This window comes from Phyllopteryx taeniolatus, chromosome 19 (genome assembly GCF_024500385.1).
Source record: "Phyllopteryx taeniolatus isolate TA_2022b chromosome 19, UOR_Ptae_1.2, whole genome shotgun sequence".
In the NCBI taxonomy this organism is placed as follows: Eukaryota; Metazoa; Chordata; class Actinopteri; order Syngnathiformes; family Syngnathidae; genus Phyllopteryx; species Phyllopteryx taeniolatus.
Genome location: NC_084520.1, coordinates 14,132,479 through 14,157,891, shown reverse-complemented (window position 1 = coordinate 14,157,891; position 25,413 = coordinate 14,132,479). Strand labels below are relative to the sequence as shown.

The following is a 25,413-nucleotide window of genomic DNA, read 5'->3' as shown; positions in this document are numbered from 1 at the left end:
AGCAAAAATTCTCCATAAGAGACTTTATTCATAGGCAAACAAAACCAATTCGGCAGAGCAGCGGTTCGACTCTGAGCCCCTCCCGTGGCAAAACTGTTACATTTCTTGACATTCTATTTCATTTTTTTTAATAAAGTACAATACAGAGTGCTTGTTTTCTGATTAAAAAACAAATTTGTTGGATTTTGGGGGGAGGCTGGATCGATTTATATGCATTTCCATTCATTTCAATGGGGAAAGATGATTTGAGATACGAATGTGGTGACGAAATGAATTCAACTTGTACCTTGAGGCACCAGTGTATATAAATGGGGCAGATATGTGACAATTGTGACTATTTAACAGGCAGCCCAGCAAGTCAGAGCGGGTGGGCCGGATCGCACACTGGAGAGGCATTCTCTCGTCTAATCTTCTTAGTGTGGATTTACTTGCCAGCAGACATGCTGCAGACCTGTACATGCTGTAATATATGGTATAGTAACTCCTTAGTCTTAGAGCCGACCCCTAATCCATAACCTGACGTCAGATCAGATCACGCGATCGCAATGGATTTTGTTCTCCAGATAACGTCGCTCTGGCTTCTCGGGGAACGGGGTGAGTCCAAGCCACGGTGCGTCTCATCCAAGGTGGCTCGGAGTCCAAAGCCGGCAGGCGCAAGGTCAGGAGCTTTCAGTGCCGCGGGGGACAGACAGACGGACTACTTTCGTACGCTCCTTTTTCTGCGGCTGATCCGCCTCTCGCTGTCACAAAGAGTGCAGCGAGAAGCTTTGGGATGGGGAAATCTTCCCCTTCAGCAGAACACATTCATGCTTGAAGCCAGGGAAGATGAGAGCGGCCCACTTCTCTGAGGCACAGTGAGAGAAAGCCGTAATACATTTTCATGTGAAATATTAAAGCCCCTCCATTAATCTGTCTTCCCGCTCCCTGGGGTGCCGTTCACCCCTCTGTCCTAGCGTTCCCCCGAAAAAGGACACAGGCTGCCTCCCTCACGTCACCTCACCACCGTGTTTCTTTTTTAGAATGGGCATTAAAGTAGTGCTAACCGTGGACCTACTGGTCATATTTCATGATAAAAACATGTTTCCATCTTTTAAAGAACATCAAACAATGCTTTTGGTAGTTGTCCAAATGTTTTAACTTGTAACCATAGTTGGTTACTGAGTGAGCTTTCCAAGTGGACCTCACTGGTTTATGTGACAAAAATGAAATAGACCAATTACAGAACACCTTTCATGAAAAATGTTTCAGATTTTGTTTCTTTTTTCATTTATATCTTGGCCATATAGATATATATGTATGTATATTAAATATGTATATTTAATTGTATATAATGTAATATAATGAAATTGGATTGTTATGTGCTTTTAAAATATTTTGACATTATTATTAATATATTTGATTTGATCATTTTGTAATGCATATACAATAGGTATTGCAGAGGTGTTATTGTCTTAACAATATTCTTTTTTTAACATTTGCTGGGGGTCTGAAGCAAACTCGCATCTCAAATCTTTGCTTGCATCTCAAGACAAAAAAAAAAAAAAAAAAAAAATCATGGAAGGATTATAATGTTCTCCCAAGAAAAATGTCAACGCACACGCAAATGCCTCGTTTTGAATATCGCTTTGAAGAGCAGCTGATGAGTGTTGCGGTGTCCAGATGTGCGATTGGTGTCCACCCAGACTTCAAGTTTTACCACCTGCTCTAAATTTTGCACTTGGCACCCCATGAATGTGGTAGCACCCATCTATGGCCTTTATCTAGGCCAGCAGATCCACACAGCTGGACACATCTGGACCCCTGCTATACTTCTTGCTTTGTCTCACCCACGCACACACGGCACACGTTCACATGCGTGATAGCCAGTGCGCACGCACATACCAGCTGTCGTGGATTAGTAAAGAACAAGAGCTTCACTACGCTGCAGGTTGTGTTCGATGGTCATGCCCTGGATGTGACCTAAAGCCAAGATTTTTTTTCTTGGGATTCCAAACAGTTTATGCAGCAGTGAGTGAATACGAATGCAAAGTAAAAGCTCTTCATGGCAAACGTGCCGTGTGTTTGCACACATTTATGCTTAAAGGGAGAAACTTTGTCACAACAAAGAGCATGATCCTTCGGAGGGATTCCGCAGTTTTTCCGGGTTTTATCCGATCTAAAGTCGATTTCTGTTTCCACGGGATCCATCTTGAATTGCCTCTATACATTGATCCCGCTGACCCTTCAATCTCCCCGCCGCCGGATCTCGGTTAAATCTTCATTATTCTCCTTAAAGCCACAGACTGACTCTGGTGGGAGCCTCATCTGGACCAACCTAACGCCCCCGGCAACACACACACACACACTAAGGGGACAAATGGATTGGAGTTCCATTAAAAGGGACTAAAGGGTGCCAGTGTGAAAGCACAACAAATGGATGCCTGCCATTTATAACAATTTAGCCATTCATAATACAGTGGTACCTTGACTGATGGATGAGTTTATTTCGTACCGTCACCAAGCTTGTAACGTAATTTGGTGCAAACACTTTGAAGAACAAAAACAGGAATTGGCCTCACTCGTGTAATACTTTTTGGAGGGAGTGTCTCTTTTCTTACAAAGTGAAAGGTTTAAACACAACCATGTGCGAAACACTCGAAGTGTTCGGCTTTTGGAGGCACAGCGACAAGCAGCTCTCTCGATGGCTTTCTCGCAAACCGCCATAAAATATTCCATCATATCCTCGAGCATCACAGACTCCAGCTGGGATCAAAGTGTATACTTGATGATGGTGCAAGGAGCGCACATTAGTGCCTCCTACGGCATCCCCACTCCCCCCGCGCGTGGGCTGAGCCCCTCATTCCCTTCCATTAATAGATGCCGTGAAAAATACATGATAGGCTTTACGATTGCCATTTTGCTCTGCAAGTATAGATGCATAACCGGAGGTGACACAGTGAAGGGAGAGTGACAGTCACATGCTCACAAAATGTTAATGGTGACCATTATGGGTGCCAGGTTTTCCGGCAATCTCAAACCTGAAACCTTTAAGGTAGAGTTAACCCTTTGTATTTCACTGTCCTGGTCAACAGGGGGCGTTGTATATAATCCTACCTGATCATTTGGGATTTGCATTGTCAAAATGACAATGGATGCCAAAGTGTCTTTCTTACTTGCACGTTTTCTTAGCTGAACAATTGTTTGAACATTTTAATCAGGCTGTGATTCATTGTGTTGCTCCTTCTGGTGTGCACGTATTGGCCACTAGAGGGTAATATAATGCATACGGACATACTACACATATTTGATGATCAGAAGAAGATGGTCGCAACTAATATTAGTCGTTCTTCGCAGAGGATAAAGAATATATGCCTGTGAGTATCGTTGTATTGACTGTCTGAATGTGTTGCTGCACTGTTCGTGTTCAAATATGAGTTGCCCAAAGGCGTATTAATGACAGGAATATCGATGCTTGTTTCATTAGCCGGTATACAGCATTTTTCATTATGTTATTATTCAACTAGTGGACAAAATTAAAAATAAGACAAAATTATTGTGGTTTGGTTGAATAGATAATGTGTAATTATTTTGGTTTCATGTTTAGTTTTAGAGTAAACTTCAACTTGGAGTGCCTGTCTGGTTAACTGGGATCAGAACACAAGTCAAGAAGCCAATATGAAAATACCGTACATTATGACAGAAAATTTCAGAGCAGCTAAGTACCATTGTCACATTTTGTTGCAGAGCTACGTCACGATGTTTACGTAGCTGATGCAGCTCGCACAATCTGGGTCGACTGTACTGTGGCAAAGTGAACCGTACAACTTGATGGATGACAACAAAGCCCTGAAAAGTGAACCAGAAGGCAACAATACGCATCGTTTTGTTTACAATTCAACGTATCGTCAGAGATTAATCCTGGTTGTATTTCTCACAGGCTCCCCATGACGGGTTTAATGACTGTTGTTGGCGATGTCCCATCAATGATTCAGTGCGGCACGCATCTGATGGTCGGGGGACCGACGGGAAGATTTCTCTGGCAGAATGTTTGGGAAGAATTTTGGATATATTGTACAATTCACTGAGCTAAGGTTGTGAACGTGATGGATGCTCTCTCCTGCTCATCAGTGGTCTAAATTTCGTATAAACCACTTTTGAGCATAAATACAATGTTTTGACCCGAGAAGTGTACGACTTTGCACACCGGGCTCATGTGTTTCCATACAAACTGGATTGTCCGCCGTCTTTTTATGCTTAACCAAGTGGCCCAGCGGGCTTGTTTCCAGGAACACGACTCTCACGCCTGTCAAATCAACTCATGGAGGCTAATCAAAAAGGAAGGAGTGCCGTGAGTCATAAAAACGCTAGGTACAATTCAATCAGAGGACATTAGAATGTTCTGCGCTCGCTATTAGTCTGGGATTGGTTTAACTACTCTAATGGGTTAAGCCAATGTTGAACTGCAAATAAAAGTGTGTGTGGGGAGGGGGGCGAGTTCACGGAGGGAGAACCGGATGAACCAACATTTTTCATTGCGGGATAAGGACCTTGAACTGGAAAAGAGAAATAAAGTAAAAAAGATTGCAGCCATATGAATTAGAACATAACTATTTTTTAGAAAATGCTGAAAAAAGTTTGAAAATGTTTTATTAAATTATTAAAGTGCTTTTTTTGTGTAGAAAATTCTACTAAATCACTGTGAAATGGCTCTTGGCATCAAATCCTTTTCTTTCTAGCTAGAACAAACAAAAATAAATGCAGCTCCTCAGCCAGGATGCCCCCTGATACTCTCTACAGCACGTACATCATCAAATATCATATTACATTATAAAATCACACTACCATAAAACACACTGGAAATGGGATGTTATATATTGCCCTCTTCCCCTCCGGGCTTTGCTGCATAATGTATACTTTCCCAACCAAATATTTAATCAAACAGAGGAGCTTCTTGAAAGGAAATGCCATTTACGTCCGCCATCTTTTTCCCCCCCCCGATAAGATTTGTGCGTGTGTCTGTTTATGTTAATCGTCAATCTCTGCCAACAAATCCAACTGGACGACGAGCCATGTAAAATGGCAGATTAGAGGCGAATATGAAAGAATGTGTGAGCGTGTAGCGAGCGCGACAGCAAAGGGTTCTTGTCGCGTTATCTTCAGGAGGAATTTGACAACATCCCGGTGGGATCCGTTTTTTTGCCACGTGTGGATGTCCGCCACGAGACAAGCTGTGCCCACCCCACCCCCAGGAAAGCATCACGACAGGATGTCTTCGCTCTCGTTCTTCATCTCGCTGTTCATCACTTGCACTTTACATCACAAAAGTCACCACAGCTAAAATAAACCACAGGAGGATTTGTGTTAGCACTGGGGTGGACGGCTAATGTTAGCTGCTAACGGTAGCCGGTGTTTTATGGCGCTTGCGTTTCACAAGCGGTTCACTTACATAGTACCCCCGCTATCAGAAAACCTTGACGCTAACAGCGAAATCATAGTTCGTGGAATATTTCCGGTTTTAAACTATGAATACAGTGAATCCCCGCTAAATCGCAGTTCATCATTTGCGCAACCGTTAAATCACGGAAATTTTAAACATTGTTTTGGGGGGTTTTTACAGTATACAGGCAAGTCGGAATTTAGAGTTGCGCGCTTTCAGTGTAGCACCATGTTGTGCTGCAATATGTCGGGCGACACTGAAGTCTACTGGAAGAGATGCAATGTAATTAGAAGAAGACAATGAAAAAGGGCAAGATGAGGCAACGTTCCCCAACGTAATATTCATCGTTCCCGCAGAGAGAATACATCCCTGTGACTATTGTAAACACTGTTTGCAAGTCTTGCTGCTCCGTCTTTGTTAAAGAAGTGGTGCTAAATCCCATTCGCCACTCTACAACATTTCCTATTACATGTTAGCATTAAGCTAGGGGATGTTCGTTAAATGAAATTACATGGTTTGGTTGAACATTTTGGTGTTTAAACAGACAACACTCTGAGTGGGTTTTCATCAGTTTAAATGTGTCCAAAGTGTGTGGGAGAGGTTAGAACTGTAAAACGTTTTTTTTACGGTCACTATATTAGCCTATCAACAGGGGTTCACTGTTTAGGCAATTATGAATATTTTTAGGCAGGCGTCAATTAATGGCAGTTTTTCATTATTCACAGCAGGCCTCAGTACCGAACCCTATTAATAGCAGGAGGTATACTGGACCACAAGAGGCAGCGCAGGCACATGTGAGGGAAATGGAGAGAACTGGGAGAGCACTTAAAAGAGAGAGGGATGTGGTTAAAAAAAAAAGGCTAAACTACGGATGTATAAGTATAGTGGCATATAGCAATAGATGTGACCTTTATTTCCACCTCTCCACCAGAGTACCATGGCACACGTCCCGTCAGCGGGGGTGGCAGCAGGCGGCACATTGCGATGAATCAATCAGACGGCTGCGGCCGTCCAAACGTTCCCCCCGCAGGCTCGTCATGTACGCAGATGCTAGGTGCGAAGCCGGGCGAGCCGCCGATTGCCTTCCACATGCTGCGCCGTTCCTCTCGGAGACGCGCTGACGTCAATGACTTTCCATAAGGTTTACATACAGAGAACTTCTATTTGTGGGCAGCACAGTGCCCTAGTGGTGAGCATGTCTGCCTCCCAAAACATCTGTGTTTGCTTAATTTAATACTCTAAATTGTCCATAGGTGAGATTGTGAGTTTGATTGATTGTCTATATGTGCCCTGCGATTGGCTGGCAATCAGTCCGAGGTGTGCAGTGGTGCCTTGTGATAAGAGTGACCCGATTTATGAGTTTTTTGAGATACGAGCTGATTTTTTTTTATTTGACTTGTGAGCGCAAACTTGAGATACAAGCGCTGTATGGTGGAAGTGAACTCAATTCTCTTCAATAGAAGCAGCACTTTAGCACAATTCAAACAGTTTCTTGCCACTCCCAGTTCAAGTTACCTGTCAAACAAACAAACACACACACACACACACACACACGCATACACAGCCTAGCTTTTAGTCTTCTAGCTTAATGCTAATGCTAACACATAATGGGAAACGCATATTTAATTCTTTAAGCAACTGATATTTGAACAGAACTGTTGCAGCAACATTTAGACATTCAATATAACAGTATTTATGGTCATATTCTTTATCCTCTGCGAGGAACTGAAAGGTCTACACAGTACAGACGTCCATGTACAGTATTTTATTTATTTTTTTATATCTTATGTTGGCCAAGGTGGGCAGCAGCACAATGGCTTTGATGCAAAGTGTGACAAAAACTGCTTCATTCTTCTTAGTTTTTTTAATAAAGAATAATAATAATAATCAGTGCTAGTTCTCAAACCACCTCCACTGTGCTATTACCACTGCTACTACAAATAATAATAATAATAAGAAGAATAATAATGATACAATTATGTTTAATTAGAAATTGTGTTTTTCAAGTGATTCAATTATTATTATTATTATTATTATTATTATAATGGGACGACATACCCAAGCTCGCCCACGCCCCTTCAGGCCTCGCCCCATTCCTCCCCTGTATTTTTACAAACTGATAACACAAGCATCTCACCCCACTGGGTCCGTGATTTAATATGGGGGATCTCACGGTCTCAGATCATATTTAATGCCGTGTAATTCTCCGCGTACCCGCCGCAGCTATGTGCACTATTTTATCTCGGCGCGCCACCCCTGTTACAAGCAAGTGGCCGCTCCCATCTGTGCACACGAAGGAATGAATAAGTTAACGTCTTCATGAGTAACTGAATTATTGAGAGAATTTGTGCTTGACAAGCTGGCACGTTATAGAGGCAACCGTTCCTAAAAAGCATTGAAAAAAATACATAAGGAAGGCACATATGTGAATCAAGAACAGCATAAAAAAAAAAAGCCCTAAACCTGACATTCTACATCCATATAGGTCTTATAATTTGAACTGATACAAGGGAGTCATGGGAGTGATTATTTACTTCCCATATCCCATACATACAGTATGTAGTGGTACAGTAGTATATAAATACAGGATATGTAGGATATAGAATATGTCACGGTGGGGGATGTCATATTTATACATCCCTACATTCCGATTGTTCTGGAATGTGCCATGAGGGCGGAGTATCCCTGGATTGATCACTGGTCTGACACATACTGCACAGACTGATGTTTCTGGACTTTTTTTTTCCCTTCCATTTTTTCATTTCAATTCCGCACAGAACAGTCTTACTGTGAGGAGAAGAAACAGTGCCAATCAATAGATCCACTCAGTTTCTTGATTTCCTCGGGTACACACAGTTTCTCCCTAGAAACACTTTGTTTGGTTATTTGAGGAGATAAAGCTTAAAGTGAGATCCGTAATTTTATCCGGCCATGTATCCTAACATCCTACAGCATGTTCTGGCCATTAGACCCCCCCCGTGCATGAGACATCGCCTGCACTTCACAAATGGGACACCATCAATTATTCATGCTTCCTGCAGTACACATTCCACGTTTCCCTTTCTGTACATTAATATTTAAACCTCCAGCACGACCACCAAGGCCGTGTACTTCACGCAACTCCTCGCCGAAACCCCGTTTGCTTTTGTCACCTCCAAGTAGGAACGTTTGTCTACACGATGCACTGTGATTTGTAGTAGATAGCCTCAGTGTGTACTTACAAGAACACTCAAGAAGTTAAGTTATATTTAATCTGTGGGATAAGAGTGAAGTAATACAGAGGGGGTGGGGCAAAATCCCGAGGTAGGACCCCCTGAGTCTACACTGAATACGTTAGTTGCTAAGGTTAATGTCAGGGTCATTGCTAAGGGTAATGTCAGCAATTCAAATGCAAGAAGTATTGGAACATAACAAGAGCTCAAGTTTCCTCTTTGTACGGGAGGACTTGGTGCAATGCCAATCAAGTGCCGCAGTGTCAGATGCGACCAGGGTAGCTTTTATCGAACCGCCCACAGGATGCATACTCGAAGCAGTTTGCGCTCGTGTTTATCTGTCGAGGGGATGCTTTTTTTTTTTATTCTAAAGATAACCCTGGCAACCATTGTTGTAGATGATGTTCTCCACATAAGGTTATAAATGCACATATGCCGCTGAGGCAGTGACTTGTTTAGATGTATTTAAGTATCCTACACCCCCATGTGTTATCAAGACATCTACAGGTATTACCTCCAGCATGATTCCATACTTGAGCCTGCGGACAGAATGCTCTTGTGCTGATAGCTGGTTGGAGAAATTGGTTTAATGACTTTATCTGTCATGTTATCAATGTATCTCCATTCCCTTTCAGAACATGTTTGTTTTTCAAGCCATTGTTCCATTAAGGGGTTTCCATCATCCAAAAAGGTCTCCTCCCGTCTTGTCTCATGGTCAAGACCTGTACGTTTAGTCATCTTAATTCCTCATCTAATTTTTGGGATTTTGGACAATGGTATGCTTCCAAATGTTTGTTTTTGTGCCCTGATGATTGTATTGACTGACCAACGAACCCTCAAATGAACAGTAAACGGAGACCAACCCCATATTTCTTTCCATGTTCAATTCCCTTTAGCGTCATGGCAAGATTCTACCACCAGCCTGTATGGATCAGACACGACCATAAACTCTTTACTCCAGACCGGCCCCAGCTTGATCACCCCATCGGAATTCTCAGCCACTAGTGGACGCAGCTACTTTAACAGTCCCCTCACTGACACCTACTTCCTCAGGGCTCAGAGATGAAGGTCATACAGCCCTCCAACTGAAATCTCCCCATTGTGATACCAGATGAACTATTTCTTACCAAAAAAAAAAAACGTGTTCTCTTCCAGTAATACCCTGACAACCTGATTTACATATCCAGCTCATTCAGTTTTTTGTCGGATAGATCATACTGACATTCTGGTAGTAGAATAGAAGTGAACCTTGTGCTACCTGGAGGGCAATCTGCATAAAAAGAAAGGGATAATAATAAAGCTGGTAACATTGGTCGGAGATAAACTGCTATATCTTTACAGCTTCCATTGTTTTGACAGTCCTCTGCCCCCATTAACTACATTTTCAGACCGTCTCTGCATTCCCAAACACAATCTTGTTTGTCTCTTTAAGCGCAGCTCTCATTACCCCAGGGTCTGCCGCCTCCCGCCCTCCTCTTTCTACTTTATTGATTCGTCGAGAGTCAGTGGGCCGTGCTCGGCACTTGCAACGGAAAGGGCACTGGGATCAATTTCCACAAAATTCCACATATTCGCTGAGCCTGTCAGTCCGGGATAATTTGTCTGCAGGCTTGCCCCGCTGAATACACTGATGTATTCTGCTTTGTAATTGGTGCCCATCAGTGTCAAGTGTCTCCGCTAGCTAAGATGTCCAAGGCCAACAGAGCAGACTCTTGTGCGGTATTCATTAATTTGAAAGAGGGGAATGTATGCTCGCATATTTTACCATGGGATGTTATGCAAATACTTTGAGGATATTTTGTTTTTGTTTTAATGTGTTGATAATTGCGAAGCCAAAGAGCTCAAGTTGGCACGCAGTGTCAAACGAATTAATAGCACAGTGTAGCATGTCCAAAGCGTTGTTTCTTTTGCGGCACCTCCTCCAAGCAATACTTGGGTAAGAATCATTCCTGTTGCGTTGTCCAAACATATTTACACTTTGCTGATACTGATATACACTATTAGATAATCAAGATTCAACTTGCAAGTGAGCAGCATGAGCCACAATTTTGGAGGCTTACAGCATCGCTTTGTAACTACAAAGTCAGCAGCTCTCGAACTAATAGAAGAAAGTAAAGGCAGGGCTTAAAGTTCCTTAGTAACTAAGCCTGATGCAATAAAAAGTAGTGCCAAAGTGCCTCTCCGCGAGCTACGGGGATCCATCCCAACAAACCATCCCAGCAAGTCCCAGGAGGAATGAAGGTAAATCTGAGCCTGACCTCCTGAGAGAGAAAGAGAGAGAGAGAGAGAGAGAGAGAGAGAGAGAGAAACTGGATTTCTATCTTTGTTATTAATCCCCTTTACACGCTCCACTGGTTCTAGGCTCTAGGTTCTTGCAAGGCTTTATGTATAGTCAGGGAAAAAACAAAAATCAGGGGCTTGCGTGTCCAGTTTGTGTTCTTTTTTATTTTTTCAAGAAAACCGGTGCCTGTGTCACTCTCATCATTCTTCCCCCCCCCCCAATCTGGTAGACTGCAGTGGCCCAATATCTGGCTGACTTTTGACTTCTGACGGTGGCATGATTTGAGCAGACTCAAATATAATTTTGTTACCAATTCAGATCGCTCGCTCACTCTGGCATGGGCTTATTGTGACTGCGCCCGATCCAATCAGTGCCAGTCAGAGCTCTGCCTGCTTGATGTCATATTCAGGACAGAATGGAATTTGTGAGGGCAAATGGCTTACAGAGGCCAAAACTGCGCTGATGAAGCTGATCAAAGTCTTTATGTTGAATGGTGTTGTTCCAGCAAACTAGTTTGCTGCATCACAACCTCTGGATTCAATGCAAGGTGTACAAACCTTGACACTTTCGCACCTATTTTAACAAATCAAAAATCACTTTAACTTGATCGTGACTCAACGGGAAACGCAATCAGAAGTCAAAGCATGTCTCCTTTTATTATAGGTGAGACCTGTCTCTACCAAGCATGAAGGTGAGTTGTATCGTTTGGATTGGTGTTTGTTGGTTTGTTAATTACAATTTTTTTTTTACTCGTAGTCATACACTCGTGGATGGGTGACACATACTGTACATCAGATTCATTTCGTTCTTATATTTCGGTACATTTTCGAGTCACTATAAGATTTTGCCCCCTGTAGGATTATTCAAAAATGACAACTGATGTACAACCGCAATTCCAATGAAGTTGGGACGTTGTGTTAAACATAAACAAAAACAGAATACAATGATTTGCAAATCATGTTCAACCTATATTTAATTGAATACACTGCAAAGACAAGATATTTAATGTTCAAACTGATCAACGTTATTGTTTTTAACAAATAATCATTAACTTGGAATTGTATGGCTGCAACAACACGTTCCCAAAAAGATGGGACAGGGTCATGTTTACCACTGCGTTACATCACCTTTTCTTTTAACAACATTCAATCATTAAATATCTTGTCTTTGTAGTGTATTCAATTAAATGTAGGTTGAACATGATTTGCAAATCATTGTATTCTGTTTTTATTTATGTTTAACACAACGTCGCAACTTCTTTGGAATTGGTGTTGTAGATGTAGCAATAAAGAGCCAATTCAATTCTCGTGAACATCTTCATATTTCGCCAGTATGTTATTCAGTAATTGGATTTTGTCCCCACCAGAGATTTCAAACGCTTCAATCTTGTCGATATTTTCCATGTCTTCCAGCTCCTGTATCAATTTGAACCATAAAACGTGCCGACGAGCCAAAACAGGGTTTCACCATTCCAAACCAAACTTTCACCTCAAAGCAAAATTGCTTTGAAGATGCTGATTGACTTGAGGAAGCATCAATTGAACTGATTAAAGGGCAACTTCAACAAACAAGAGGAGGCCGTGTGGCATCATATTCAGTGATTAGAGCAAAATGGGCATCGGGCCAACACGCCTCCTCCCCCGATTGTTTCTCCTGACTAGCACTCATCGAGCGGAGCTTTAGGCTCCTGTTATTTCCCGCCTCTGAGCCAATAAGGGTGGCAACAAGAGACTTGAGAGTGTGTGGTGTGTAATAAGCTCAATAGCAGACACACAAAGAAAAAAAACAGATGACGGAGTATTTGTACGCACACTCATATTCCCTTGCTCGTCTCTATGTTCACAAGTGTGCCAGTTTTGCCATACGCTCATGACAGCAAGAATAAAAGGAAATGGGAAGCACAAAAGACAAAAAAAAATGGAGGGGGAGGTTATCACAGAATAAGTATAAGTGGTGGGAAATGACATCACAATTGGACTGCGATTTATTTAGAGCTTTTGCAGTGGGTTTAGCGGTAGAATCTGATATTAAGCAAACATAAGTGTATTATTCCACAACTTAACAATATAGTATATCAATTGGATGCGGATACGGGGCGAAAAAAAGCACCTGGAGCCGTGCTTTGCACAGTATTTCATCACCAGCGCAGACCTTTTATTCTGTTGTGGTATTACATTACATTTTTAACACAGCGCATTGCACATAACTACAAGATATTTCAGCGAGCTAATACAGCCATGCTTTAAAAAGAGGCTGATTTATCAAAGAAATTAGGACGTTAGCTTCTGAAAAGGATGGAAGGAAGGTTTTTATAAGAATTAAAAAAAGTAATTTGCTTCAAAGGTTATGGAAAGGGAAATGTAATACTACAACTAGTCATTTAAAAAAGTACTCTGTAGTATATTTAACTCACATGACATCAATATGAGCATCTTTGTGAACGTAGTTTCAAAATGGTGCATATTAAAAGTGATTAAAATGGCTAAGACCCTGTAAAGTGAATGCAGAGAAGTGTTTCTAAATGCATTATACGTGTTTGAAGATAATTGCTGAAAACACGCAAAGACAGAACAATGTAGTACTGAGATAAAGCGTTAAACTCTTTCACCATTTCCGTTATCCTGATTTTTTTGGAGGGGGGCGGGGCCAAGCGCCTTCGTTCGCAGCGGTGGTTGTCCGCCGCAATTGCGAGTTACTTAGTTGTTATTCCGAAACCCATTTCTACCACTACAGCGTGCAGTTAGCTAGCTAGGTAAGCCTACGCCCCGAAAACACATACTCCCTGGACGCCACAATTTACAGAACAGCTTGGCAATGTTATTTAAATTGGCGAGAGAGGTGGTGACGCCACAGGAAAGCCAAGACGAGAGAGGAACCCTGGAAGCCTGTTAGCTTGCGAGCTAGCTGGCGGCTCACAGCTCTCACCGCGGCATGGAAAGCTCCGTGACGAGCCGGTGGGATATATTCCACCCAGCAGAGGCTTTATATTTTTGCGACTCATAAGAAAGATGCTTGACAAAGTGGAAGTCAGTTTGGGAGCGGCGCCAATGGATTGATTTGTCATGATTTTGAAGTCCTCTAACCCTTAAACATACTGTACTGGATTTTTTTGTAATCATTCAAATTTGGGTGGGTTGTTAACAACATTTCTCTGTGGCGTGTCAACTTTAGAAGACATTTACTTAAAAATGAATGTTTTATAGGCCCCCACTGCCTAAACTAAACCATTTTTATATCTTTGGTCATCTCTGTCAAAACATTTGAGTCCTTTTGTAGGATTTTCACAAGATCAATCTAACATTTGTTTGCATACTTTGAAACAAGTGAAGTCAAGTTGAAGTCAGGAAATTACTTTGAACTAACTTGTTAAGCCCGATTCCCGCAGCCGAGCGCTATTTGTTCATGGAACGATTAGCCCCCAGTCGTCGTCATTCATGCAAGGCATCCCGGGCCGTGCGCATCGACAGCATTACAGAGTATAACCCCTCGGCTAAAGAGATTAACTCCCAACACGCCCACTTTGTGGCACATATTGAACCACGGTGCCTCCAATGGGGGAAATATCATTGCTGGTAATGTATCATCAACACTGCTCTGACATCGTGAACATGCCCTCCAAACAAGCAATTGCTTCAATAAAGAAACTGTCGCCACTATTTGTTGCAAATGAAACCGGGGGGGGGGGGGGGGGTGTTTGTTTTTACACTGGTGGGTCATAAGGGGGCAGCTGAGTGATGTCAATAGTGTTTGTAAAATGTCAAAGGCTTGATGGGTTTGCAGCTTTACAATGTTTGTCTAAGCCTTCAATGGCAAACGTGTAGTGTGCACTGATGCTCACACAAGGGCTCTTCCAGTATCACATGTTTGACAGATATTTACAGTCAAGACTGCATTAATGGATTATTTGTTTCTAAAGTGTAATATTTAATACAGAGTAGCGGAAATCAATCCATCCATCCATTTTCTGAGCCGCTTCTCCTCACTAGGGTCGCGGGCGTGCTGGAGCCTATCCCAGCTGTCATCGGGCAGGAGGCGGGGTACACCCTGAATTGGTTGCCAGCCAATCGCAGGGCACATAGAAACAAACAACCATTCGCGCTCACAGTCATGCCTACGGGCAATTTAGAGTCTCCAATTAATGCATGTCTTTGGGATGTGGGAGGAAACCGGAGTGCCCGGAGAAAACCCACGCAGGCACGGGGAGAACATGCAAACTCCACACAGGCGGGGCCGGGGATTGAACCCAGGTCCTCAGAACTGTGAGGCTGACGCTCTAACCAGTCGGCCACCGTGCCGCCAGTAGCGGAAATCAATACGGCAAATAATATTTTGAAACAGTTGAGTTACGGAGATGAATAGAAATCAAGTGGGCAGCACGGCGGATGACTGATTAGCATGTCTGCCTTACAGTTCAATTCTGAAACAAATTAGCCTACCTAAGTGGTTGGCGGCCCACCATTTTGCTTTTGCTAATCTAATTCAACTGGAGATGTTGACTGATTGTTAAGAATGCTGTCAATTTTTTGGACCATTGATTGATGAAGTGCAGCGAGGTAATATGGAGTGCACTGCTTGGAAACAGCCAGCAGAGGCGCAGGTGTTTCAGTCTAAACTATTTTACCGTCTAAAAAAAGATCAATATGTGCCAAAATTGTGCTACTACAAACATATAGGCTAGAATAACATGCAGGACACTGTGAAGGACGCTATCTGTTCACTATGCACAACACTGTCCGGCCCACAAAGACTCGATCATTAAATACGACTATAAAGGAAACTATGCAGGACACTACTGTATGTGGAAGGAAATTGGGTCATTTGATTACCACTCACCTGTGCAGTCGATGCCATTAATACATCTGGGTAAAAGGACAGTATGTATGTAAACAGAAACATGGAAAAAGCAATGGAATTCCATATTCTATTTCGATATAAATAGTGTGTGACTTCACTATTGAGTCGAATGACGAAAAAGAAGCTAGGTCAAAATTCGTTTCGAAACTGAGAAACCAAATCGTGTCAGAATGAGTGTGAGTATGTTAACATGTTCATCCTGCCTGCACCTTGCAATGCACCCTCATCAAATTAATAATGGGGAAGCCGTCTGTCTTTGGATAAGGCTAAATATGCAAACTCTGCAGCCTCCTCACTTTCAAGCCTTCTTTTCCGCCCTCTCTTAGTTCCCTCCATCTGCCATCACTTCGGTCTGTCTCCTGTTCTCTCCCCATCTTTACTATTCCTCTTGCACCTCTTTTGTGCTTGTTTTCTTCATTTCACTCATCCTTCGCAACTTTAATCTCATCCATACATCCCGGTTTCCTCCGCCCTCTCAGCAGCAAAAGCTGCAACAATCGTCTTCTCACCTACGACATCTCCAGCCTCTCGTCAAAACGGGATGCGAGGCGGTCTCACTACGTCAGACTCAGACGACGGTCAGGAGGTGACAGCTCACCTTTCACCCCTCCAATGCCTCACTTGTTATCTCCGTGCACGATAAACAGGCCCCGCCCTCGATCGCAGAACCCGTCCCAAAGTATCTGACGAAACAGGTTCTTACGCTTTGCAAGGAGGAAAGACAATCTTACGGAGGTAAGATGTTTATCGGATTAATGCATAAGTGAAAGAGAAAGACAGGGGTGAAAACCCAGAGGTATCGGTTTGGGCCGAAGAATACAATTAATGTTAATCTGTCCAATATCCACTTCCCAGGAGCTTAATAATAGCTATGATTTACATTCTCAGACCCTGAGTCATATTTAATCCAGTTCACTCATGTGATTATTGGTAGTGTTCCATTATTAGCCCACAGCTGCCATTTAGGTCCAGTATGGATCGTCTAAAGCAGCCATGCGGAGTTGGAGGTAACGAAGCGATTCTGAAAAATCAGTAACTCACGTGTTCGGAAGCGGTGGTGCGGTCGCGTCGCCGGGGCCTTTCCTTGACGCCCGTGGGTCCAGCGAGACGTGGGCTTCACTGGGGGTGGGGGCGGCTGAGAGGTGGTTGTCTGGACCTTAGTGGTGATCCTCACAGTGGTGGTGGTCGTGCTGGAGGTTGCGGAGGCCTCGGTGGTGGAGAGGGTCTGTCCCGGCTTCGAGTGGCCGGCTCCGTTGCGCCCACCGACGACGGCGCTTCCTTTCCTGACCGTGCTGCGAGGGGTCACTTCCTTCCCGCTGGGCGGCGGCGTGAGTCGGGGGGCGCGGGTGGTGGACGTGGTCACAGCGGTCCCACCGACCCGGGTGCCAACGCGGTTGTGAAGGTGCGGGGTTCGGTTTCCTTCGCCACCGGCGGCGCTGCCATTGGCCGAGTGGTTCGCCGGCGGCCCGGATCGAGTTCTCGGCGCCGGGGCAGTCCCGTCGGCGGCTAGAGGCGTTGTCGTGGAAACCACTGCTGTGGTTGAGGCGGCAGACGTGGTAACGGTGGGAATGTCCGGCCCCTTGGGCATGGCACTGGGTTTGGAGAGGAATATTGGATCCTGTCCCATGCTACCTTTGGGATCCACCAGGTCTGTGGGGACGTAGTCTTGGACGGATCCCACCACGATCCATTTGAGCAGCATGAGACTGAGGCCTAAGCCCACAAAGCCCATTACCAAGGGCACGGCGCACAGCCAGGTCTGCTGGCGAGGCCACACAGCGCAGGGGCCACAGCGAAGGGGGCCCGGGGCTCGGGGGGACGCCTGCTCGGCCCCCGGCTCCTCCAGCGTCATGGCCACCAGAGTGCTCGCACCGGAGTGCTCGCTCATCCTGCTTTCGGTCTCTCTGGAAGCTTTTGGAGGTCAAACACGTTGCCAAAAGATTGAGGGGCGTATAGAAGGAACGGATGGTGGAGAAAGAAAGCGGCACATCTTACATACACAACAAGCCTATATATATCTCAATGTATACATTTGGATATACGCACACATATGCATGCACACGCCTTTAAAGCATTACTGTGGCACATCTAACACTCACACACATTCAGGGAACAACTAATTAAACGCTGGCACAGCACTCACATGCAGACAAGCAACACACAACCCGCACTCCCTCTGGCGGACAAGGAAGCAAACACACGCATGCACAGGAACACACAGACACATAAACTCGCAGGTTATGCACAGGTGAGATGGAAGGCTGGAGGACGGAAGCAAGGGTGAGGGGGCGCCTCAAACAAAGCGATGATAAATCCCAAGATGATTCGCTCCCTTGTTTTGAGAAAAAACAAAACCAAAAACAAAAAACATTGGGTATTGATCCGTTGCGAGGTGGCGGAGATCAGAGCTGTAAATCCATGTGCGTGCTCGGGTGCTTAAAAATAATTGTCATGCCCTTTTTGCCGCCGCTTGTTCAGTTCGATCATCCAAGTTCAAGTTTGCATCACCCACTTGAATCTTTTTTCTCAAGTAATCCAGTATAGAGGTGAAGTTTCAAACAAGATGGTGCTGATCCAACTGATCCGGGGGTTACACTTTTGCTTTCCTGGAGTGACAGCCGGGTAGGTTCCCTAGTGGGGGGCGGGGGGGGCTTATGGTCGGTGGGTGTCCGACCAGCCCGCCACTCTCCTCTGCAAATAAATCCGCTCCTGGTGCGAGGACAGTGAATTCGTAGACACCTTTACGACCGGTTCACCTCAGCCGCATTCCCACAGTGGCGCAAGCAGCAGAATGGGAGATGAAGAGGAGAGGAGGGGTCGAGGGGGGAAAACGATGCCGCGGCGGCTGTTCCTGGAGGCTGAGACAGGGCTTGCGAGAGAGGGAGCGACGGACAGCTGGCTCAATCCAGTGATGCGTCCCCGTGCGTCCCGGCCGCCGATCTCAACACTCCGAAAGTGACACCTGGCGATTGTCTCGTCTCCATGGCTGCTGGTGCAAAAAAAAAAAAAACCAAAAAAAAGAGGAAAAAGATGATGAGAGAGTGCTGTTAGAGATGCGTGTTGGCTAAGCTCTGCAGCAGATGCAGATGGGAGGCAGAAGGAAGGGTGGGAGGGAGGCGGCAACAGCGGCGGCGCGCGCACACACACGTGTACATATACGCGCGCGCGCACACACACACACACACACACACTCACGCTGCATGGAGAGGAATGGCACAGACACACCCAAGGGAGGGGAGGGATGAAGGGAGGGAGAGAGAGGATGAGGAGGAGGGAGGCGCCAGGCTTCCAACGAACCAAACGGCAGCATCAGAATTTATGAGCGACTTGGAGTCCTACTTCAAGTTGAGACTTTCATGGGCAACATGCTTATTTTAGCATTGTTTTAGGCTCACAGCCAAGCCAAGTTTTAATGCTACGCAAATCTCGTTACGAGTGGGGGGGGGGGGGGGGGGGGGGAACACCCTCAAGCTAGATCATAATTAAAGCTCCACGGCTGCACGTGTGTTGTTTGCGATGCATGGATAATGGGGATAATGATGATGGGGGGCTACCACGTTGCTTATTGCATGACAGCAGTCCTAAGATGCAATACAACAAGCCCCCCAAAGTGGCAGAGATGAGACGCTTAGTCACAACATTGATGCACAAAAGTTACCTTTAACCTTGTTTTGAGGGGGGAAGAAAGAAAAAAAAAAGGATAAAAACAAGAAAATGCGGATGGAAAACATGAGTCTGAATGCTTGTGCTGTATATAATAATTTAAAAAAAATTCAAAACTACTGACAAACAGCAGTATTTATATTCTCAGAAAGGACAAAAATAGATGTTGCAGAGGCACCAAAGTTGAGTCTGAGTAGGGCTGTCACGATCGAATCTTTTTAGAATCGGTCCTACTATTGATCGAATAATCACACAATTTGCTCTCAGCATTCACACAATTATAAGAAAACAAATGTCTCAGGAAGAAAACAGTCCTAGTGTGAACACTTGATTGTCAGCATTCACAAACTAGGAATAAAAGTATTTCCTTTTCAGGGCAACACACACTCTGATAATGAGAAAATACATGAGCACGCACAACAAGTGCGCACACTCAATTCTCAGCATTCACGCAATTATGTCTAATTGAAAAGGACTTCTTCCATGAAATAATAATGGGCTCATTCTCATGCCTCAACATCAAAAGTTTGCAACCACAACAAAACTTGCATCCCAGCTAATCTCATGCACAATCGACGCAAACACATTGCGATGCTGTTACATCTTTACTGTTATCCTTTACTCTGTGCATCATTTATGTTGCTGTCACACCCCAAACATAAAAACAAGAAAAAACAGGCTTCTTGTTTTTTTTTTTTATTAGGCGGCAAGTTAGGTCTCGGCAGATATACCTGACTGCCTTCGACAACAAGCTGCAATTCTCTCAAATTGTAAAAGAGCGTCAGCGAAAAGATGCATGATGGCAGACGTAATTTTTTTTTAAAATGTCTGTGTTTTCTTGTTAAATTGATTTTGCCGTGACATATGAAAGCAGAGGCGTGGAAATATTTACGCACAGGAGAATACGAGGAGGGATGGTGGGGTGACACTGCAATAATTAGTATGCGTATAATGTATGTGATGAGGCAAACAAGTTGGGGGAGATAAGAAGAGGATGAGGAGGGTGAAGAAAGTTAGGTCAGAGTGGGCGGAAAAAATTGTGATTTAAAACCGAGCATTCACTCCGAGCCGAGATCGCAACTGCTGGTGGTAATCTAGTTCATTCCCCCGCAAGTGACCCCAAAATTATGCAATTTTTGAAAGGCTAACTCCCAGAAATCATTTGCATCTTCACAGTTTTTTTTTTTTTCTTTACAGTAAATGTCTAATCTCATGAGAATTTAGTCAGCTTCGATGGCAAAAACTTTAGATATTTGTTGGTTCCTCATTGTTACAGTCCGCTTGCATTGGGGCTGAGGGGTGCAGTGACCAACAGAGCTTGCGGACTGCTTTACGGACTATATAATTAACATCATTTAGCGAGACATGATATTGTTTCAAGACGAGCGTATGTAACCAATTGAATAGAGACAAAGCACTTTATGTCCATCCATGTTGTGACACGTTAATTTGCTTATATCCAAGATATTTCTGTGCTTGAATCGACACAGTGCATCATGGGATGTATTGCTTTTCTAGTGACCATGGGTTACTCAGAAAATTTTCCAGATTCGTTGATAACCTATACAGTGGAATCTCGATTTAATGGACTAATAGAGGGAGGGGTGGTCCGTTAAATTCGATTGTCCGTTAAATTGCACTTTTTTTGTGGCCTAAAAGCACCATTCCAGTACAATATTCATGTTTTGTACTTTTTTTTCCATGGGCTAAAAATACCCAGTGCAGTACAAAATCATTAAAAATAAATATATCCATCCATCTTCTTCTTCTGCTTATCCGAGGTCGGGTCGCAGGGGCAGCAGCTGAAGAAGGGAAGCCTTTCCTCTCCCCAGCCACTTCATCCAGCTCTTCCCAGGGGGGGGTGGGGGGGGGGGATCCCAAGGCGTTCCCAGGCGAGCCAGGAGACAGTCTCGCAAGTCGGTGGGACGTCCCCAGAACACCTCACCAGGGAGGCGTCCGGGGGGGCATCGTAACCAGATGCCCGAACCACCTCATCTGGCTCCTCTTGATGCGGGGGGACTCTGAGTCCCTCCCGGATGACCGAGCTTCTCACCCTATATCGAAGGGAGATCCCAGACACCCTGCAGAGAAAACTCATTTCGGCCGCTTGTACCCGCGATCTTGTTCTTTCGGTCATGACCCACAGCTCGTGACCATAGGCGATGTAGATGGGCCAGTAAATTGAGAGCTTTACCATTGGGCTCACGACTGACCGAATCAGAGTCTGCATCACTGCACCGCATCTCTAAATAAATATTTTAAAAACTTTTAAAATGTTTGAAAAGTTTTAAAGTTAATCCCAATTTACCTCACTAGTACATGAAAGGGGTGAGTTTGAGTTCCGACTGGACCCTATTTGCTGTCCGTTAAATAGGGGGCCGTTAAATCGAGGTGCCACTGCACTCACCACACATCAGGAAGAAATGGCGACTTAACTATATATAGCGCTATAAAGCGGCTAGGGAGGGATTTCAAACGCAGTCGTGGTGTTTCACATGTATAAATTCCTACTAATTACTTCTACGCTATACAGATGATTCTTTATATATGCAGTCCTGCTCAGAAGTTGCTTTTAAACTAAGGAGGCTGTCATAGTGTCTGAGGCTGTTCATGATCTGATGATTCCGCATAGTCATGTGAGCAGCAATAACATCTATTCATAAAGTGAGTTCCGATTATGTCAAATCCATGTCGGGATGAGAAACAGACAGTTCATTCATTTAAAAGATGCATATCAAAGTTTGACAAATGAACAAAGAGCAGCAGGAAGCCGTAATCGTGCCGCCTGTGGAGTCCCATGCCGAGCTAAATACAAGGGAGTATTCCGGGCTGAATGTAATTTCTGAGATAGGCCAGGGTTAGCTGGCGCTTATGGGACCGAAGCGCGAGTTGAGAATTAACTGTATGGAAGTGTGTTTACCCCAAGACCGACAGGATAAGGTCACATCAAAAAGAGCTTTGGGTGTTCACTTTATTTCGACGACGGCAACTCCCGTCAGAGTATTGATTGCGCCGTCCGAATCGCATTTAAAGTCACTTCTTTTCTTACCACCACAGATATCTCCAGTCGGTGATCTCTCGGGAACAACCATTTAGTCAGACTGGTGTATCTTTTGGGGGCTTTTCTGCAGCATGACAACAGGTGTATGTATTCACCCGTATGACACGTTTCCGCATTGATTAGAAGCACATCTTCAATCCGTCCGTTCATTCGCTGCGCGGCTCGTCCTGTTCAGGGTCACAGAGCCGCTGGAGTCGATCCCGCCGGAGCGCATCCCCGCCCGTCAATCACAGGACGAACACAAAGATGAGGCATGCTCATCTCCATCAGCGAGGCGCTGATGCGATACGTGTCGCCATACAAGTACACAATGTATAAAGCCACTCTCAAATCCAACGCCATAACATGATTCACTCCGATTACGTTGCCATAACATGATTCACTCCTGTTGTGGAAATTTCTGTTTGCCTGTGTGAGATGATGAAAAAGTATTTATGAGTTCTCAGACAGAAACGAGCTCAGTGCCTCAACTCACATGACAGTCTCCAAATGTAAAGTACAACACCAAGAAGGGTGAGTTCCCTTTGTTGACCAAATACCAGAAAGAGCAAAACGTGGTTTATTCTCAGAAACCTGATGATACAACCCACTTGAGCCCTTTATAATCTTGACACAAGGACATGCTTTTCAGAGCACCAGTTTGCATTTTCTAAGTTTTTTTGTTTTTGTTTTTGTCGCATATAGTTTGTTTAAAAGGATGATTGTGGTCATAACGCCTGTTTTGACCTTGGCTATCACCTCGTCTTCTACTCCCAAGGTCAAGGTGACCGTATCGTTCCACTGGTTCATAGTGCAGCAAAAAGTCTATCCTGTGCAGTAACAATGGAAATAATTCCTCCCATCCTTCCCGTGACTTCCTTCATAAAGCATAAAGGGTGAAATACATTTTTCGGTATCCAACGCTGTAAAATGGGATTATGCTTAATGGGGTTCACCCGTTTCCAACTGGGGTTAAATAAGAAGCTTAATCCCATTGGCAGCACTATGAACGCCACCTGACTCAGGGATTGTTTTGTGTCACTGGACATCTACACTATTTCTGCTCCTTTGTCCCAAGTCACTAAGGACCTAGCTGCAGGTTTCTCGCCAGGCTAATGTCTACTCACGGAGACAGCAGCTGGATAATTAATACATCATCTCAGGAGGTTTTGTGGCACCATTGTGCGGAGCTCCGTTCATCCATCTTTGCTTGAAGGCAACTATTTTTCTGGGTGTCATTACGTTCAACCTTTGACGGTTGGCTTTCAGGGAACTGGTCTGCAGCAACCATGCTTCTCTGCCTGGTTGCATTCATAGGAACCTTAAATCCTGTGGGATCAATGCTTTTGAAAGAAGAATGTACAAGAGCTTGTTCACATTTTTCCTCTACGTTTAAAAGCCTTTCCGCCCGACGAGATCTGCTTGAAAGCTTGGTCAAGACGTCACTGACGGGCCAGCTAGTGAGATAAAGCCACTCGAACATCTTTCCATTTTCTTACTTTGCCACAATAGCAAAAGCGTGTCCAGTTAGAGGCGTCTCGTTGGAGGGTAAAGGTCAAATAATAGAGCTGGAGGCCATACCACTGCGTCGCCTCATGGTCACTCGTGAGTCATTGGACAACGACCAACGGTCATCAGTCTTAATACAACAGGCCGTGCTGCCACTCTTCACAGAAGCCCCGACATGCCGAGTGTTGTTTCCGACAACGGTCCTTTGTGCATGTTCTCTCCTCTACCAGGGCTTGCCTCATTCTTGTCAGCGCATTTTCTTTTTAAAAGGTTGGCATAGTCATCACGTACCCAGTGAGGCTCAATCAGTTTCACGCTGTGCGTTGGTGCATGGCACCAAAAACACAGCCGAGGAGCTCAGAAATGATGCTTACCAAAACATCCATCTATCAGCGTTGATGTTTCCTGCGGATATAGCCCCCAAAGTGGAATGGCAGCTTTAGATCTTACGTGACATCGTTGAAATATTTCGGCGTCTAATTTTGCATGCTTGGATTTCCTTTATAAACGGTTACGCTCCTGCTATTGTGATAAAAAAAAAAAAAGTGTGCTGCGCTTAAAACCCAGTAGGCCGTTTATTTCCCCCTCAACTATAGCGATGTTCATCACTGCGTCCTTCACGCTCCATTTGTTTGCTTTAATGCCTCAAAGAGCCAATACTTGGACTCACTTTACTTGATTAGCTGACCGATTCCCACCCCCACACACACACCCACTGAGCCGACCTCCATCGAATTATTGACGAGCGCTTTATCTCGTCATATCGCTCAAGAGCAGGTCACGTCTCGGGTTAGTATAAATACTGTATGATAAACTAAGAAAACAGTCATTTCTTGGAGGGAGCTTTTTGAGTGGGAAACACAGAAAATACATACAAACTTAACAATGCAGTGAAGTAATAACATATCATACAAGTGTAAAAATCGTACTAATACAATTGAGTATTTTTTAGGAATATTTCAATATTGTCAGAAACACTTGCGTCCGAGCCGAAACAAACAAACACCATTAGAAAGGCTCCTAATAACAAACCTAATATTTTTAATATGAAGTATTAAATATACTTAAATGTATGATGACCTAATGCCAACATGACTTTAACAATGCCGCAAGTAGTGCTGTACGATATCCCGATATTTATATTCTGGTATACACATATACATACATATACAGTATATCCCAATGTAGTATTTTTCCTTACAATTACATGAATGGCAATTTTTGGGAATTTATAAAGCACATTTCACATAGAAAAAAATATTGATAGATAAAATACAATAAAACAAACATCTAGTGGAAAATACAATTTAAAATATCCGGTAGTACAACGACTTTTCAGGGAATGTACACTGTTGTGTACATTGTAATGTACAATATTATTGACATCCATGCGCCTCTAACAGCGCTGTAACTCAGTATTTGATGTAGTAGCCTGGCT

At 44.0% G+C, this 25,413-nt stretch overlaps 1 protein-coding gene across 3 annotated transcripts in view; it reads right to left on the bottom strand.

Annotated features, from left to right (window-relative positions):
- nrg3b (neuregulin 3b) overlaps positions 1-25,413 on the bottom strand; it is a 237,616-nt gene that overhangs the window by 153,423 nt on the left and 58,780 nt on the right. For 2 of the 3 annotated variants that reach the window (XM_061756160.1, XM_061756162.1), the window contains exon 2: positions 16,805-18,752. In XM_061756160.1, the coding sequence (XP_061612144.1) occupies positions 16,805-17,651 (847 nt within the window). In that variant the 5' untranslated portion in view covers positions 17,652-18,752. Of the gene's footprint in view, positions 1-16,804; positions 18,851-25,413 lie in introns of those variants that run through there. The other variant, XM_061756161.1, reaches the window with a different exon arrangement.